At 38.7% G+C, this 16,688-nt stretch overlaps 1 protein-coding gene across 2 annotated transcripts in view; it reads right to left on the reverse strand.

Moving 5' to 3' along the window:
* Positions 1-1,969: 1,969 nt before the first annotated feature.
* The window catches only part of LOC139140163 (endoglucanase A-like), a 36,480-nt gene continuing 21,761 nt past the window's right edge, over positions 1,970-16,688 (reverse strand). For both annotated transcript variants that reach the window (XM_070709227.1, XM_070709235.1), the window contains exons 2-12: positions 15,240-15,408; positions 14,532-14,645; positions 13,762-14,040; positions 13,059-13,243; positions 12,650-12,809; positions 11,719-11,830; positions 8,280-8,439; positions 7,663-7,810; positions 5,592-5,757; positions 5,117-5,310; positions 1,970-4,097 (exon numbers count right to left, since the gene is read on the reverse strand). In XM_070709227.1, the coding sequence (XP_070565328.1) occupies positions 4,063-4,097; positions 5,117-5,310; positions 5,592-5,757; positions 7,663-7,810; positions 8,280-8,439; positions 11,719-11,830; positions 12,650-12,809; positions 13,059-13,243; positions 13,762-14,040; positions 14,532-14,645; positions 15,240-15,408 (1,722 nt within the window). In that variant the 3' untranslated portion in view covers positions 1,970-4,062. The remainder of the gene's footprint in view (positions 4,098-5,116; positions 5,311-5,591; positions 5,758-7,662; positions 7,811-8,279; positions 8,440-11,718; positions 11,831-12,649; positions 12,810-13,058; positions 13,244-13,761; positions 14,041-14,531; positions 14,646-15,239; positions 15,409-16,688) is intronic.

Here is a 16,688-nt window from a genome sequence, read left to right on the forward strand (position 1 = left end):
AATATCTCTTTTGAAGGCAGTGCCATGTGTTTAGGTACGATATAGATGTCTACCCCTGGCAAATGTCGACGAGATTTTCTCGAATGATTGGGAAGAACAGGGTGGGTATTGATCTAAATAAGTTATTTAATATGGCTCCTAGCAGCCGTCCTGAGTCTATACCGAATAAAACACATGTAAAGAGGGGCTTAACAGTGTCGTTTGTTCAGAAAAAAATCGTTCCTCAAAATGTTTCAGGCGAGGATTCATGAGAATAACTGTTAAAGAATCCAAAACTTTCTATGTACTTTACAGAACTCAATATGAACAGTTAACAAATCAGCAAATGTTTTTGTTTGTTTTTGAAACAATAATATTATGATTAAGTAGTGAACTTGACGTTGCTATTATCCCCGAGACAACTCGTTAGAAAATCATTACCACTCTCCATGATTAATATGATGACAGACATTTTGCCCGCTTTTTTTTCAAATAAGCAAACGCGAACTGTAAGCAAAATAGTATCTTTTTATAATTTGAGAGACATATTCTTGAAAAAGCTGCATGCTTTGAGTCGAAGATCCAAGATTTTCACACGTTTACCGGTATGCTCTAGTTGTCACTTAAAGCATTCATTATAAGTATTTTTCGATTTCTTATCGAGTTTAAACCTGCAAGTGATTTGGACTTCAAAAGTAGTAGTCCTAGAGACATCATACTATTCCTATAGTCCCATTACAGTACACCGATTAAAATAAAACCTTTGCATAGCTTGGATTTGAATGCAATCGTCCATGGTTACCGAAGCCTTGCTGTTGGCAAAGTGAAATCGTTGAGGAACGCCCTCACAAGTTTGTTCATTGAATGCATCTTGGAACTTCTCTTGTAATGCAATTCAATCAACAAACATCCCGAAGAACCGATTTGAGATTTTTTGTGGCTCTTGAGGGAAAAAACACGATCAAGGATTTTCTTGAACTATATAAACCCCTCTTTAGAACAGATATCATGAGAGTAAAATTGGGCGTCTGTTGGAGTGTTTTACTTCAATGAATATGGCCCATGTTTCATTATTCTTCGGAGAATTTGCGATAAATGAACACGTATGAAGTTTAAAGTTCTTTCAAAGTTTGAATGGCTATTTACCTGTACTTGGAAGTTGAGTTTGATAGGTTAACAACTATTTTTAAATTAATGAACAGCAACTGACTATCATCCACAATAACAATGTGAAAAGCAATGGACCTCGTGTAACTATTACTTCAAGGTCATCGGCATGGTTACAGTTTCGTATGTAGACTGAGAATGTAGCGAGGTCTGCGATAATGGACTTAAGGATGAACAGACTTCTCGGTAAGACAAGTCGAAGTAAGCGATGAGACTCACAAAAAATTTGGTTAAAAGAATAGACAGGCAGAGGTTACAGATAGTTCATTTAAATAGTGAACACAGTCATCAAATCATAATGGCCATTGGTAGACTCAGTCATGTAATACATAACATGTGACCTCTAGCTTTTATATTTTCTTTGTCGATAAATATAGACCATTATTTTGCGTTTTTGTAATATTAAAACAATGTCAATGTCTGTTATGGAATGATTGTGTTTTTTGGACGTTGAAATGATTTTTTTAATTGAACAATAACTAACTCCACCTCTTCTCTCCAGTTTCCCCTGCCTCTGGTAAATTAAAACTAACTCATTTCTCCGTTCAAACAATTCAGATTCCGTCTACTTGCTTTAGCTCATCACGCCCAGGCCTGGCCTGTCCGGCAGCCTCGTCATATCATGTTAAATCACGCCACACATTATAAACTTCATCCGGTATCATCGGGTGCGACCACTTTTCACATCTGTTTCTCTCGCTCTCGCCACTTCACGTCACATCTCGCATCATTTTACTCCATCTCCATAGCAACATGTCGCCTTCTCTCATTTAGACGAGTAACAAAAAATCAAGATAAAAAATATGATAAACGACACACATGCTATGGAACGACATAGGCCATTTTAATAACTTAAAGAACGTTAGCCGATTTGATGTAAAACACACTAATATTATCTGTATATATTAAAGGTATACTGTCACCTGTTCCAATTTTGACACAGTTACATTGGAAAGAGAAAATCTAATTAATCACAGATTTTAAACGGGTTAACGCTTTTTAAAAACAGCGCCCTCACATGGGCATTTTGAATACCAAGGAACGCCCCTTTGACCATATATAGCCATATTTAGATTACAGGTGGCTGTATACCTTTAAATAAAGATATAATCAGAGAATATGTAAATGTATATGTAAATATGGTGTAAATAAAAACGTTTTAAAGAAACTTTTTGACTTAACAAAAAAGTATATACAAACTGACAAACCAAATCTTCCGACTTACAAAACAACATTAGAATAAACAGAAAAGTACATTCAAAATAATATACTTCTCTTGAACTTGAATCTTACATCATTCATGAGACGCTTTAAACATTATTTAATATACACTGGAGAAAACGACAAATGTAAAGAGGATATCGTACAACTCAAAAAACGCTTCACTTTTTATAAATTCTGTCGATCGTTTTATCGGCATCATTCACCCGCATCACCATTTCAAGTCGTTGACTCTTTCTCCTTTTGAATGTGAGATGATTGGTATAATTACAAATTCTTGGAGACACAATTTGAATGTAATGATATATTATACACAGAAATTGCAGTTTGTTGCTATAACGGTAGAAATAATAGCAATATAATGCTGATTCTTTCTCATATGGAGCTCTCTATACTGAAATATATATATATACATACATATATATATATATATATATATATATATATATATATATATATATATATATCATAGATATTTATCATAGATATATATCATGAAACGCTAATTAGAATTAACCAGTACTGGAGTATCATGTTAAATATTATTAAAAGTCTTGAAACTACTGCTGTCAGCAAATATATCAATGTATTTGCACGTTATTAAATCCATGGATTGGCAGTCATAGATGTCACATGTAATCTAGTTGAACGTGGAGAAAAATGGTTAAACATCTCTTCTAAGGACAATAGACTACTATAAATATTCCATGATCAATTAAATATAAAGTAAGTGGTCTCATAAAGGTCTGCAACAGTCACGATTACTTTGAATAAAAGATAAAAACAACATAGTTGCCAGGAAATTTTTGTAATAACCAAAATTTGGAAGGAAAGTTATTGCAAAGTCTCTGACAAAAATTCTTTCGGTAACAAAATACAATGTAATCTTTTGCTGATGAGAACATTTCTGTTGTGCCTTCCAACATCGTCATATCATTTCTACCCACAAGGATAACATAAAATTTCTATTTGAAAAAAGTCGTATTTAAAAAATGGAGAGGAACAGAGTAATCTCTATTTTACGAAAAAAAGGAAAACAATCTTTAAACCTTATAAACCTTATCTTATTTTACAATATTAAATTTCTAAGACATATACGTAATATAAAACAATTAAGTTTCCGCAAAGCCTAATAACTTACAGAAGTTTAAATATTTTTCGTAAAAGCGTTACTGCATACTTTTGTAAGTTTTTGCTTACATTTTTACTGGTTTTCCGGAATACGATCATATTCGGACACGCCTGGGTTTACGAGAATGACACCGCCTTTGTTTTTTTTTGAGCAGGTTCTTGTTATTTGCAGTTATACCTTGAATTCAACTTTGCAAGGAGTAAAGCCAGACCTGCAAAGTTACCATGACTACGACCATGACATTGAGTTTCATGCTTGGCCTGCAAGCAGTGATTCCTGGGTCAAGTGAAGTCGAAAGAAGTGAAACTGTCCGTCGAAACTCCCCGAGTGTCTTTGTTGAAAAATGCTGACAGCTTAAGAAACGCATTCATGCAATGGTGTGATAAAAACTGCGCGTAGACGTTGACACTATTGCCCGATAACACATAAAGTTTGTGGGAGCATCCGAATAAGAAGCAGAGGTTGATTCCCATTCCGAAGACATAATGGGGTTGCCAGGATCATGGAGATGTGCTACTCCACAATGCCATGTCTGGATCGTCCAACTGGCTGAGTCCTCGCAATCACAACAATCCCAAGAGTTCGAAATGTTTCAAACCTGCAAAAATTGATATGAAACACATATTAAGGTAGAATGCGCCTAGGGGACAGATATTCGGACTCTGAAACTGTTACAATACTTCTTTGGCCCATCACTTGCTGCGGTGGGCGGGGGTCATGTGAAGCTCATGAAGTAACGAAGGGTTTCACAGGCTTGTAGTGAAAATCGAAAATTAAATTTAGAGTTCATACGAGCAGCCATTTTGAATTTCAACTGTCAAGAAATCTTCGTTACTTTGTTTCTCTAGTAACACATTTTGCACCATGACCCCTGATTTTATTCTTAATTTCAAAAAGGATTGGCTTTAATATTACCATGCGGAAAGTTTCAAGAAAAGTCCATTCTTTCGATTTCGAGGCGTGTACTAACTTTAAATAAGATTACCGTTAACTGATACTCTATCGATAAATAGCTGTCTGTCCAAGATAAGTTTGAAAAAACAAAAGTTTACAATAATGTAATCATATTTAAATTTATCGCCAGGTTATTTGAGGTCTGGTTATACCGAGTATTACTTGACACTTCATGTTAGGCGTATTACCTATAACAGTCTGTATTGCGTTGTATTTTATGCTACGTTGATGTTGCAATAACAAAGAGCTACTTTCATCAATGACCTCTTGATAATGCAAACATTAAGAGACAGATGTTTATTCTATTGACCTGAACTTGGAGATGACATGAAATATTTATTTGACTTTGGTCCAGAGCGGCCTCAAATTGTGGCATTGTTCGTTGAAAGACCAAAGTTGGCATTCAGTCTCAACCACATACTACATAATGTAGCATTGGGTGATTTAGTAACCTCAAATTCGAGAGGGCCAGAGCAACGGAAAGAGTACATTACTAGTACCTGGAGGCCCCCTAGCAGACCTTGTTATTTCGAATCACAGGGTAAGCGCACTGCATGTATTGGAAATATGATGCAACGCATAGTTATTACAAGAACATATTATGACGTAATTTCAACAGACAAAATTTCGAATTTTTCCCGATTCCCTTCATTCTATTCTTACCAGCTAAAGCAGACTGGAATCCTGCATTGTAGTCAAGAGTCACTTCGTTCATGAAGTGCGAATCGCGCAAATCGTCGTAATAGCCGTTTAGGTCTTGAGGCCCACCGACGAGGGCGCCATGCAGAACATGGTGATTTGGCCCATCGTCCCTGTACACTGGCCAACCACAGCTATCCGGAGGATAAGGACAAGAACTGCCGAACATAAGTAATAGATTAGTACATCAACATTGCTGGAATAGTAAATTGCCAATGTTAATTCAACTGTCAAAATGTGAAAAAATTTAGAATGTTGGAGAATATAGAACCGTCTTTTCATGTGCATTCATTCATTCATTCATTCATTCATTCATTCAAGCAGTCAGTCAGTCAGTCAGTCAGTCAGTCACAAATATTAGTCAGTTTTCCAGCGCAAGTGCCGAAGCCAAAAGCGTTTTTGAGTAGCTTCTGCAAGTGTCTTTGATATATGACCTTACCTAGAACGGTGATGAGGGCGCTGCGGCGGATTTACGCCAAAACCAACGACGTAGCTTCTTCCAGTGTCGCCGAGAGCAATGTCCACTTGAGTCTTGGCCCACTCGATGTATTCGTCGACTTTGTATCCATAGTGAGCAGTCATGAGTGCTACAAACGCCGTAGAAGCTATTGAAAGAGAACGTAGAAGCCCTTCACACCTCAATCCACAAAAGTGCGCAACATATGTAGGTGCAATAATTGTAGCCCCCACGAGCCGGCGTGCGCACAGTGCACAGTGAGTATGTGGAAATCGCCCTCTACAGTGACGGTGAAATTTGCCGAAAGACACAACGATGCAATTAGCTGCAGCTTCAAAACCACCTAAATGGTTTAAATGTGACGCCAGCTAGCTGTATTCATTACACCTCGATTCGGGAGAAAGTATTTCAGTGTCACAGCATTTTGCCGGGTTAAATTTGTTACTTGGATTTCACTTGCAATGGCGGCGTTCCATTTTGATCATGTCCCCTTAAATAGGGCCTAAAACATATGGTTGGTAATTTTGAAAGATTTCAAAGTCTGTATATGCTCTTTGGCACATAAATTTCGAGCAATCATCTGCCTCTTAATTCAAAACATAATATGTAACAGGTCTGACCTGAGAGCGAGCGCAGCGTAGTATATCGTCATTGATGTTTTCAGGCAATAGCATGCTAATTTCTGTGTTTGATGCAAGATTCATAACTTAGCCATTGACTCGTTGAGGTTGAATTGTTGTCAATTGTTTTCTAGAATAACATTTATAGCAATTTAACTCGGAAATGCCAAGTTCACTAACGAAAATTATTTAAAACTGGTAAATTATATGATTCCAATCAGCTTGTTATTTTAAACAGGGGCTGGAACAGAGGCAGTCTAATGTAAAACACGTACTTGATATTCCGTCGGTAGCTAGCTCTCAGCACACTATTTTTAATTCTCGCGTGAGTTGACCGTTCGTTCTCGCGAGAGTAGGCTTGTTTCAAAATGGCGGCGCCTAGTGATGACCGATCCGGCCTTCAAAAGTGATCGAAAATAGTCATTTTGAAACAAATTTCACACTTTCTTTGGAACAGAGAGATTCTTTGGTCGGCAATACACATTGTCGAGTAGTTTTTGTGGTAGATGATATCTTTAATTCACGCAATCCGTGTAAAAGTATTCAAAATGGCCGCCTCCATGGAACTGTGCTCTCTTTTCAAACTCGTAGGTATATAGAGATTCCATTCTAAATTCTTGTACACGCATTAGTCTTAATGCTCGCTTCGCGAGCGGCCTTCGGCCGCTCTCGCTGCGCTCGCTATTACTATCGTCACTCTCAATTAATCGATCGCCATTCATGTTTCGATCGATGTCACGTGTAAATGATCTTTACTCTCATGGTGGACTTAAGGTAGTATGCACCTCGAAAGTAAAAGACTTAAACTTTTGCTTAAAATTTCATCAAGGAATCTTTCAACAGTTCTCTTTCAAAATCAAGAATAAAAATCGGGGGTCACCGTGCAAATTTTGGTTCTAGAGAAACAAATAACCCAAGATTTACAGATATTTCAAATTCAAAATGGCCGCCATCCCTGTGTTAACTCTATGGAGAAAAATAAAAATTTTCGAATTTCGAAAAACTAAGCCGGTGAAAAGTTTTCTTTCACCAAGAGCTTTAAAATGAACCCCCACATGTGGTATATCAGATGAGAATTGTAAAAGTTTGAGCGTCCGAACATCTGTCCCCGAGGTGCGTTCTACCTTCAAGTTAAAGGGAGGCTGTCGTTGGAATTCTGCTCAAAGCTTGCCAGGGACCCCTACGACTGATGTAAACTCTGCATCTAGAGTACGTTGGCGATGGATGAAAGTAAAAACATGTGTTTTAGCAATGAATATAGCAACATTCAAATGTTGCAGCTATGTTGACGTGATGCATCTAGATATCATGCATCAACTACAGTGTTTGTAAGCAAGAAAGTCGCACGCGCGCAGCTCCGACGACAGGCTCCCTTTAAAGCTTAGAAACGGCTTAAAAATTAAAAAGCGTGTGTCATGCTCCCTGTGGCTTACTTGAGTATCTGAGTGATCCCCATTCGTTCCGAAACACTTGACCTTGTGTAGTGTATGGTAGAGAGGCACCCGGCAACCATTTATCCACAAACTTGGTCGTGATCAGATTCAGGTATGTGCTGCTACCGGTTGCCTTCAGCAGTAATAGCTACAAGATAATATACAAATTCGATAACATCAGTTTATCACTCCAGCCAGCCACTTCATCTATAACTCGAGGTCACAACTTAAAGCTTCCTAGGCCTACAGTTAAATTAGACATTATAAAATATTTCTTCATATCCAGGACTGTGGACAAATGAAACAGCCTGCCTGTCATCGTAGTTAATGCTAAGTCAGTAAATGCTCTCAAAGAACAATACAACTGCCATAATTGTAAAGGGATGCCATTATCATGACTGGATATCTTATCCCCATTCAAACTGAACTGAACTGAACTGAATGTGGTAAAAATGAATGGTAACTATGTGAGCAGTAAATATGAGAGAGAGAGAGAGAGAGAGAGAGAGAGAGAGAGAGAGAGAGAGAGAGAGAGAGAGAGAGAGAGAAGTGAATGAGCGTGTCTGTGTGTATCTGTGTGACATCGAGAAGATAGGCCAGCGAGAAATATGACTAACCCTGTGGCCAGAATTGACATCGCCCCATCCGAAGGCATATGGTGTCTTCTTCGGCATTCTGTTGAACTGATCGGTTGCGTTGTCCAAGTAGTGTTGCTCATGTGTGGCGTGGTACATCCACATGGCTGCCCATGTTATGTCATCACCAAAGGAAGTCGACCTACCCAGAAAAAAAAAGACGGAAATTATAACCTACACAGACAAGTGAACTGCCTTGACTTGGATAAATTACTCCCTGTGAATTGTAAATCGTTTAAGCCACACTATGAGACTATGAAATCTTGAGTCGATCATATTTTAATCTTAGTTTTTAATTTCTTTCCCCTAAAGTGTATGTTGAAATAAAGCATTTGCGATGCCATTACAAATCATTTTTCAAGGCCAAGTATTTGATAAAAAATACAAACATAATGTAATACTTGCACATACAGGCTACATTGTCAAGTTCAGAAACGAGTATTACAGGGCTTTAAAGACAGATATTAAGAATTGGAAAATACATCAAGAGTTGTTGGCAATGAAGCTTAATGAATGTAGCAAATATTCGAGCTAGCGGACCTAGAACGACACCAAAAGAAGGAGAGTGGGCCATCTCTAAGTTGACGGCTTAGAGGTTTTTTTTTAAATAATTGTCTTACAATAAAGAAAATGCTAAAGATTGCTTTTCAGGTAAAGTTGTATAGAAATGTTTGTCAGGTGACCATGAGAATTACAAAAATCACAAGCCGCCCCCAAAACGAAATGAGGCCTTGCTCTTTATGAATGAAATGACAACAGAGTTACAATGCTCGTCCCCTTGATTTGTGATTGGGACACAGACAATCACGTCGCGAGACAGAGAGACACACGTGACATTCCAGAGAACGCACTGCGTACGATTGCAACGCTTTGTATGCTTAAAACCGGACCTAGTACTCGCATGCTATGCATAAAGTTCAACTACATCTACACAAAAAATAATAATCTAAATGCCTCGAAAGACTGATTTTCCAATCTCAGATAATTTCTTGTGTACCTCGTGTGTTTGTTAATTTTTGTGAATATCGGAAATTTAACTTTCCCCATAGAATTAACACAGTACAGCGGCAATTTTGGATTCCAAATATCGGTCAATTCAAGGTTTAAATAAAATTCTTTATTTGCCGTCCGCGTGCTGGTAGGTTTTCAGAGAAAATCAAGAAAGCAAACACAATGTTAACACTATTACAAATAAAAATATTATTTCTCCAACAGAAACCAAATAAAAATTGAGCTTATGTTAATACACTGGTGGTTTTTGTCTGTGTTTGTTTTTTTCCCTGGCTGGCTTGGCAGGGTTTTCGAAAATCCAAGGACGGCAAACAAAGAATTTTCGTAAAATGTCCTTAATCAGTGACCGCTGTTTTGTTCTAGATTGAGCAAGGGAGAGGTTAAGTATTTGAAGAGGGTATTGCTTGCAAAACTTTTTTCTGTTTCAAAACTTTTTTCTGTTTCAACGCTTTTTCTCTTAAAGCTCCATAAGCTGTATCTTTTGGCTATTTTTTCAGAACTTTTGCTGTGTGGTTTCCCTACACTTTCTGCTTTGAATTCCTAAACTGTAATTTAATACCAAGTATTTAGCATTTCAACACCAACTATCTATGTTTATCATACATGCTGTGCCTGTATTGCCATTCTTCTATTGTTCAGACGGTACTGATATGAGCCCATATTTTAACTAGTGAAAATACGAATTATATTTTCACTGTAACCGAACTACTTACAGCGACGCATACGCGTGACCTTCGCTGTATGCATGACCTCCGTTGGTATATGTACATATAAAACAGCTGAGCGAATAAGACAAATGACAATCCGAAACGTCATTATGATTATGGTCAAAATTATATTGTTTGCAGTCACTTCATGGGCATTGCACTTAGGCACAAGTACAGTTGCACCAAAAACATACAAACAAACGTATTGACGTATTTGCCGACACCTGTCAATTCACGGCCGGTCCCGTGGCGGTGCAGTGTTTTCGTGTCGTCTACGCTGCTGTAGATTACACCATCGATGTATGATTACACGTAATGATATCGGTTGACAGAGCATCATGATAGAATCGCTTTACGACAAGTTTCCTGTTGATAGGCTTAAAGTATCTGGGCGGTGAATTACATCGTTTACAGTCGTAAATGAGCCACGAAAATCCAACCGCACTGAAAATACTCGCGACAGACAAGGTTGAAGGTGCACATGATATTTCCGATTTGTACCTGTCAGTGCACAGGCCATGATCGTGTCTGGTGGCACCGATGCGGTGCGGGTTTCAGATACAATGTACCATCTAGGGAAAGTCAAACTTTCGCTTAAACTTAGTTTAGTTCTATTTAGGCAAGCCAGGAACGAAAATATACGAGCAGACGACGGAAATACCTTTGAAATGTTTTATTCGTACAGCAACAAAATCACGAACGAGTTACGACACTACAGCTTACTGTGTACTCACTTCATGTTTTCACTAATCCGCTTACTGAGATGGTAAATTCGGCATATTTGACGTCTGGGAACATGTATAATTCTTCGAGATAAACTGACTGGTACGGGTATTATATCCACTGTATGTGCATTCATAGATGTCGCAGAGCTGCTTGCTCTCTGTGCTCTCAGCTGTTCACATACTCGATAGAGTTTGAGCGTGGCGCGAGTATTTTGACCCGATTTTGGCGGCCTCATAACTTTCACGCAGGGATGACGTTATGTATCAAAACACGAAAACACACTCATTTTACAAACTCCCGCCTATGTTTTACATCCACTGTCATTTTAAACAAAAATAAATCTTCTTCAAATTGTGAAAACCTGTGTCGGACATCGTAATATCTAAATTGTTTGCTTTAAAAGTGCTCCATAAACCCTCCTTTGAATGGCCCAATAGCGGAATAATATCAAGAAGTGATACGGTTGTCATCACTCCTTAGCAACCAACTTTTTATAAGTACAGCCTGGAGGAAGCAAGGTCGATTTCAAGTTGATTTCGTCGCTAATTTCGAAGCGTCTGTAGGAAAAGTCATAACCAAAGCATGCATGTATGATAAAGGGGTTATTACACGAAGTTAGGGCGATACCGCGTCGTATTCTCGTGATGTGTCCGTATTTTGACTCGTTGCTGCGCAACTCGTCAAAATACGGACACATCACTCGAATACGACGCGGTATCGCCCAAACTTCGTGTAATAACCCTAAATAATCTCCATTGTTATTGTTGAAAATTTTATTCAGGTCCGGACTAGAATTCATTTGTAAACAATAAACAATGATCACTACACACATACAAGCTGTGTTGACAGAAAGAATACTTGAAATTTCAGCATGACAAACGGATTAGGGTCAGACATGGTAGTTGATATACAGAAGCAGAATACTGAAAAACTTGCCACAAGTTACAGCTTAAGTCCCTTTAAAGAGGAATACATACGCATAAACTGTCGCCGCTTCAGGAATACTGTTGCCATAGTTACCACGGAAATCATACGCGAAAGTGTACAACTCTCTTGCTTCCTGTAGTAGTAATGCCGAGTAATTTGCATCTGAAAATAATCATGGAAGATGTTATTTTAGGTCATTGAAAATTTTCGCATGCGTTATACTGAAGTACAGCTCACTCACGGCTTACAGTTGGAAAACATTGTTTAAGGTAAAAATGCGCCTCAAGGACAGATATTCGGAGTCTTAGTTTTGTTTTGATACATATCTAATGTACCACTTGTGGGAGCTCATTGTAATCTCTTGGAATAAAAAAAAAATCAGTCTAAGTTTTTCGAAAATCGAAATTTTATTTCTCCACATAGAGTTAACACAGTGATTGCGGCCATTTTTAATTTCAAATATCGAGAAATGTTAGGTAATTTGTTTCTGTAGTACCAAACTTTGCAAGATGCATGACCCCTGATTTTTTATTCTTGATCTGGTAAGAGATTGGTTAAAAGTTGCATTGAAGAAAGTTTGAGCGTACGCTGGTGTATTTATCAAGAGTATGTAAGCAAAACTACCGAGGCTGAATTTTTCTCGCGTTCTTCTGTAAAATAAGAAATAACTGTCAGGATTTTATCTGTAGATCTAGCCTCAGTAGCTTGATGACACCGTAGCTGTCGTCTCATACTGAGTCTTCTGTGAAAATTTCAAGGAAATGACAATGTTGCAATGAAGTTTTTTCTAACAATTCTATATACAAGTGGATGGAATTAATTGGCTGACACCAAATGACAAATGTGTGGTCGGCTACCTTGAGCTTGAGCAATCATGGCAGACGTGACTGTGTCAGATGTGAACCACGCCACCAATGTCTGCAAATTTGAAAGTATGTTACTTTCCTTTTTTGTCACATGCAAAACTCCATTATGCATTACCTCTGTCCTTGAAAGCTATGGACGCGGCTGCCAGGGCAGCTACAGTACTGCCGACACAGTCCGTCCCTGGTAGCGTTTCGTTCAATTTATACGCCGGCCTAGCCATAGTCATGTCTTCAGGGCGCCCCCAATAGCCATGGTCACCTGACACGGAGCCAACCTGTGAATAGGAAGCGATTTGCATCTTACATCGCAAAGAGCAATGACGTCACGATGTAATTATGCTGCAATATAGGTAAAAAATCAATATTTTTGAATTAAGCGTAAATATGTTTCAAACATCCGGAATACACTTAATTTGCAAACGTTCAACGCGAGAGCACTTGCAACCGAACATAATGCACTGTTCGAATGGGCATGCGCAGTTCTAGTGCTGTGCGGAAGTAAGGAACTTATGAGAATTACTCACGTGAGCGTAGAACTCATTTTCGCCCGTATGACACTTGATGAAGTAGTCGGTGAACCACTTAATGCAGTCGTACATATGATCTACCTGGCCCGCAGCTTCGTAAGCGTCCCGAAATTCAATGAATCCCCAGGTAAGTACGGTGGCGGCCCAAGCCATCGGTAGACCCAGTTTCAGATGATCTCCAGCTTGTGAAGAAGAGGAAGCGCATGTGGTGATGAGTTTTGTGTTATTTATGTTCATTTGTTGTATAGGGCAACTTAATTGTATGAAGACGAACGAAAACCGTCAAATCTATTTCAATAAAAAATTACTATTCTCATCAAGTTTATAGTATTTTTTAATTTTATACGACGATTAGTCTCAGTACAGGTATTTTTGTTTGTTATTTGTTTGTTTTTTGTGTGAATTGGAACTCATTACTTTCTACTTTTTCGGGGTATTACCTTACTATATGCAATACGTTGCCTTGTTTGTATGGTAATCCAAACGTTTAAGAGACTCAGTATTCATGAACTGATGGAAGAGAAAACATAGCATACTTCACTGGCATCGTTCACCCAAGCAATGATAACCTAACACGTGGCACATAGCGAGCCGCAGGCTGTCATGCATTCTATCTGCAGCTTGATTCTACTATAGACTGTACAGTTTCTCTAGGGTCTATATGATTCTACCAATTTACCTGAAGAGTGAACAAACTCACCATCATAGTAACCGCCACTCAGATCTTCGCCATTTTCACCCTGGTCATCGAGGGCAGAGTCTCCCCTCCAGGGTATTCGGTTGTCGTCGGGGAGCTTACCCGAACGCTGTGCTTCGTAGAACAGCAGTGATTTGTTGAGCACGTCGGCGTAGTCGTAGATGCAGGTGACAGTGTCGTTACGCAGTAGCTGACCCACCGGACAGGAACATATACGTGAACCCTGCGTAGGCGTGCACACGTGTGAACAACCGCCATTGTCAATGTCACAGGGTAAGATCTCTGTCAATCGAGGACGAAAGTATCAATAGATTTAGTAATTCTAGCTGAGAGTCAAATTAATGTATTCGTATAGCAACGAGTCGGGACTAATTCTACACGTGACTCAAAGAGCGCCTCCTACGGCCTCATATCGAACGAACAATATTTAGCAGTCGATCTACAAGTATACAATTACGTCACCAAATAAGCAATGTGTTGTTCAAACAGTCATTCTACAACTTTATAGTCGTTATTGACCTCCCTTCACCGATTCGACATTAAAAATATTTCACTGTGCGATGAAAAATAATAACCAGACATCTTTTTTCTTCAAAAGCTGAATGTTATAGAGTTTGTAGAGTCGACATAAAACACAGTAGACAAGAACACATCTTCTGGCGTGGTATCGACACTGAGTGATTACTTCAAAGTAATTCTTGATATTCGTGAAGTGAGCATTTTTATTTGCTGCTAAACAATTTCAATTCTATGGTAAAGCCTGACCGACATACCAGTTGTCGTTGCGGCAGTCGTCGCGGTTGTCTTGACGTCTGGCCGTTGAGTCGTTCTAACACCTCCGATCGGATCAGTTCGGGTTTCTTCGGTGGTTGTTTCTTTCTGGGTCTCTGAAATGGACAAGAAATGAACATGTTGAAAACAGTACATATAAATTAACAATCTCCGGAAAGAGTTGTATAGAAGACAGGTAGTACCGTTGGGGAATGAAACAGCGCCTCTTTATAAAATAAGTCTTTGTACAAAGCGAGGGTTTACAGTGGCAGAAATGATAATCGCCAACCATTGCAGTTGTTATCTTAACTTGGTGTGTTCTTCCTTTAAGAAAAATTCAGTGTTAGGAGTCCAGAGTAAAACCACACATCTCACGCCCTTGACTTTGCATCGACCGTTCTTAATGTCACTGACTGTTAATGCATTCTCCATTTTTGACGTTTTCACTGTTTTCGTTCCATGTATATTTCCTTCGCTCCTTTTAAAATTGTGACGACATGTCAAGTTTTTTTCTCGATACAACGCATTGCTAAGTTATTGTTGACAAGCGAATTCTTGTCCGTACTTAAATTCAGTTGTAAACAATAGCAAGACTCTATTGATAATTTGGGCACTGATACTAACATGAATTTAGAACTAGGAAACGAAAACTGTTTTCAGATCGACTACTGATAAACATACAAGTCAGAATAGAGCTATAAATATCTTACCTTCTACAATGAAGATCACTACGACTGCGCAGACGGCCGCCAGAACCAAGACGATGATAATAATGATAACTGTGGTCGCAGCACACGTTCCACCTTTACCCATTGTTTTGCTAGTCGCAGACGAATCAGACGACCAGGCTTCCTTCTTACTATCAGGTTGAATAGCGTTCTGTCGCCATAAATGAACGAGATATGTTATATAATTAGTTTATTTTGTTTTTATGGTGACCCTGAGTCGGACTTAAGCTTTGTCTATCAAAGTATAGTCTCTCTATCGGCTCAATTTTCCCCTCTGAAATTTAGAATCAGACATCTTGCCAATGCAGCTTTACAGTTTGGCGGGCTTTGTTTATTCAGATTATATGCCGTATCCCTGAGGAAAATACGCAAGCACGCAGACGTTGAGCTCTTAGAATGAAAGACAATATCTATGATTTTTACTGGCACAAAATTACGTAAAATTCAACGATACAAGGTATAGAATTTTGAAATTGGAACAACGGAATACGAAACACAAAACTTTCTGACATAAAAAGTGCAAAGACAGATTAAAGTCGGTGTCAAAATTTTCTCGCCGAGGTTTTACAGTAATGACATCGCATTGTCGTTCTCTGCTTTCGTGGATTTTTTTACCGAAAGCAACGATCGCAGGCAAAAAAAACCACAATATTTCAAAAAAACCATGATCGCATATTTCAGAAAGATCTTTCACCTGCTTGCTATGGTTAAAACTGTTCCATATGTACACTCATACGTGTTCAACACCTTTCCTTCTGTCATTACACGTAATCACCTCTACTTTCAATGAGCAGCTGGATTTCTATGACTCAAGTACCGAAGTAGATGCTCATTTTTGAGCGGAAATTAGAGACAGCTGTAAGTCTTATGACTGGCCTGCAACACTTACTGAAGCGTGTCTTGTTGGTGTGTGTGTATATACGTAGTAATATTTCGCATATTTGCAAATTCCTAAGATTCTTGTAAATCCGCAATGCATTCTATGAATTAGTCCTAAATGTCTACTTTTCATCGACCCCACATCCGTCCCTGTTCATGTTTAAATCCATAATAATTAAGAGTAAATTCGAACTCGTCTTGTCCGAGCCTCCAGCAACGCGAATGCCCATGACACGATGCACGTACTTCTGAACGCTACGCTGTAGTGGCCCTACGGGCAATGGTTCTTAATATCCGGGCCCCGTTGTATCAAAGGATCAAAACTAGTGGATCGGGTCATGTTTACAATCTGCAGAGGTTAATTAGACATACTGCTGATAGGACCCCGAGAGCAGCTGTCTTTTAAAGGAATGGATTGTGGGTTTGGAGCGAATTCATAATTTGCAATTATGAGAAAGTCCATTGTACATAAATTTATGTGTGTGGCTAGTACATTAAGAAAATCTTCACGCTGGTAATTTCTTTGAACAAACCCTTAATGCGTTTTAACAT

This window comes from Ptychodera flava, chromosome 1, assembly GCF_041260155.1.
Source record: "Ptychodera flava strain L36383 chromosome 1, AS_Pfla_20210202, whole genome shotgun sequence".
NCBI classification, from domain to species: Eukaryota; Metazoa; Hemichordata; class Enteropneusta; family Ptychoderidae; genus Ptychodera; species Ptychodera flava.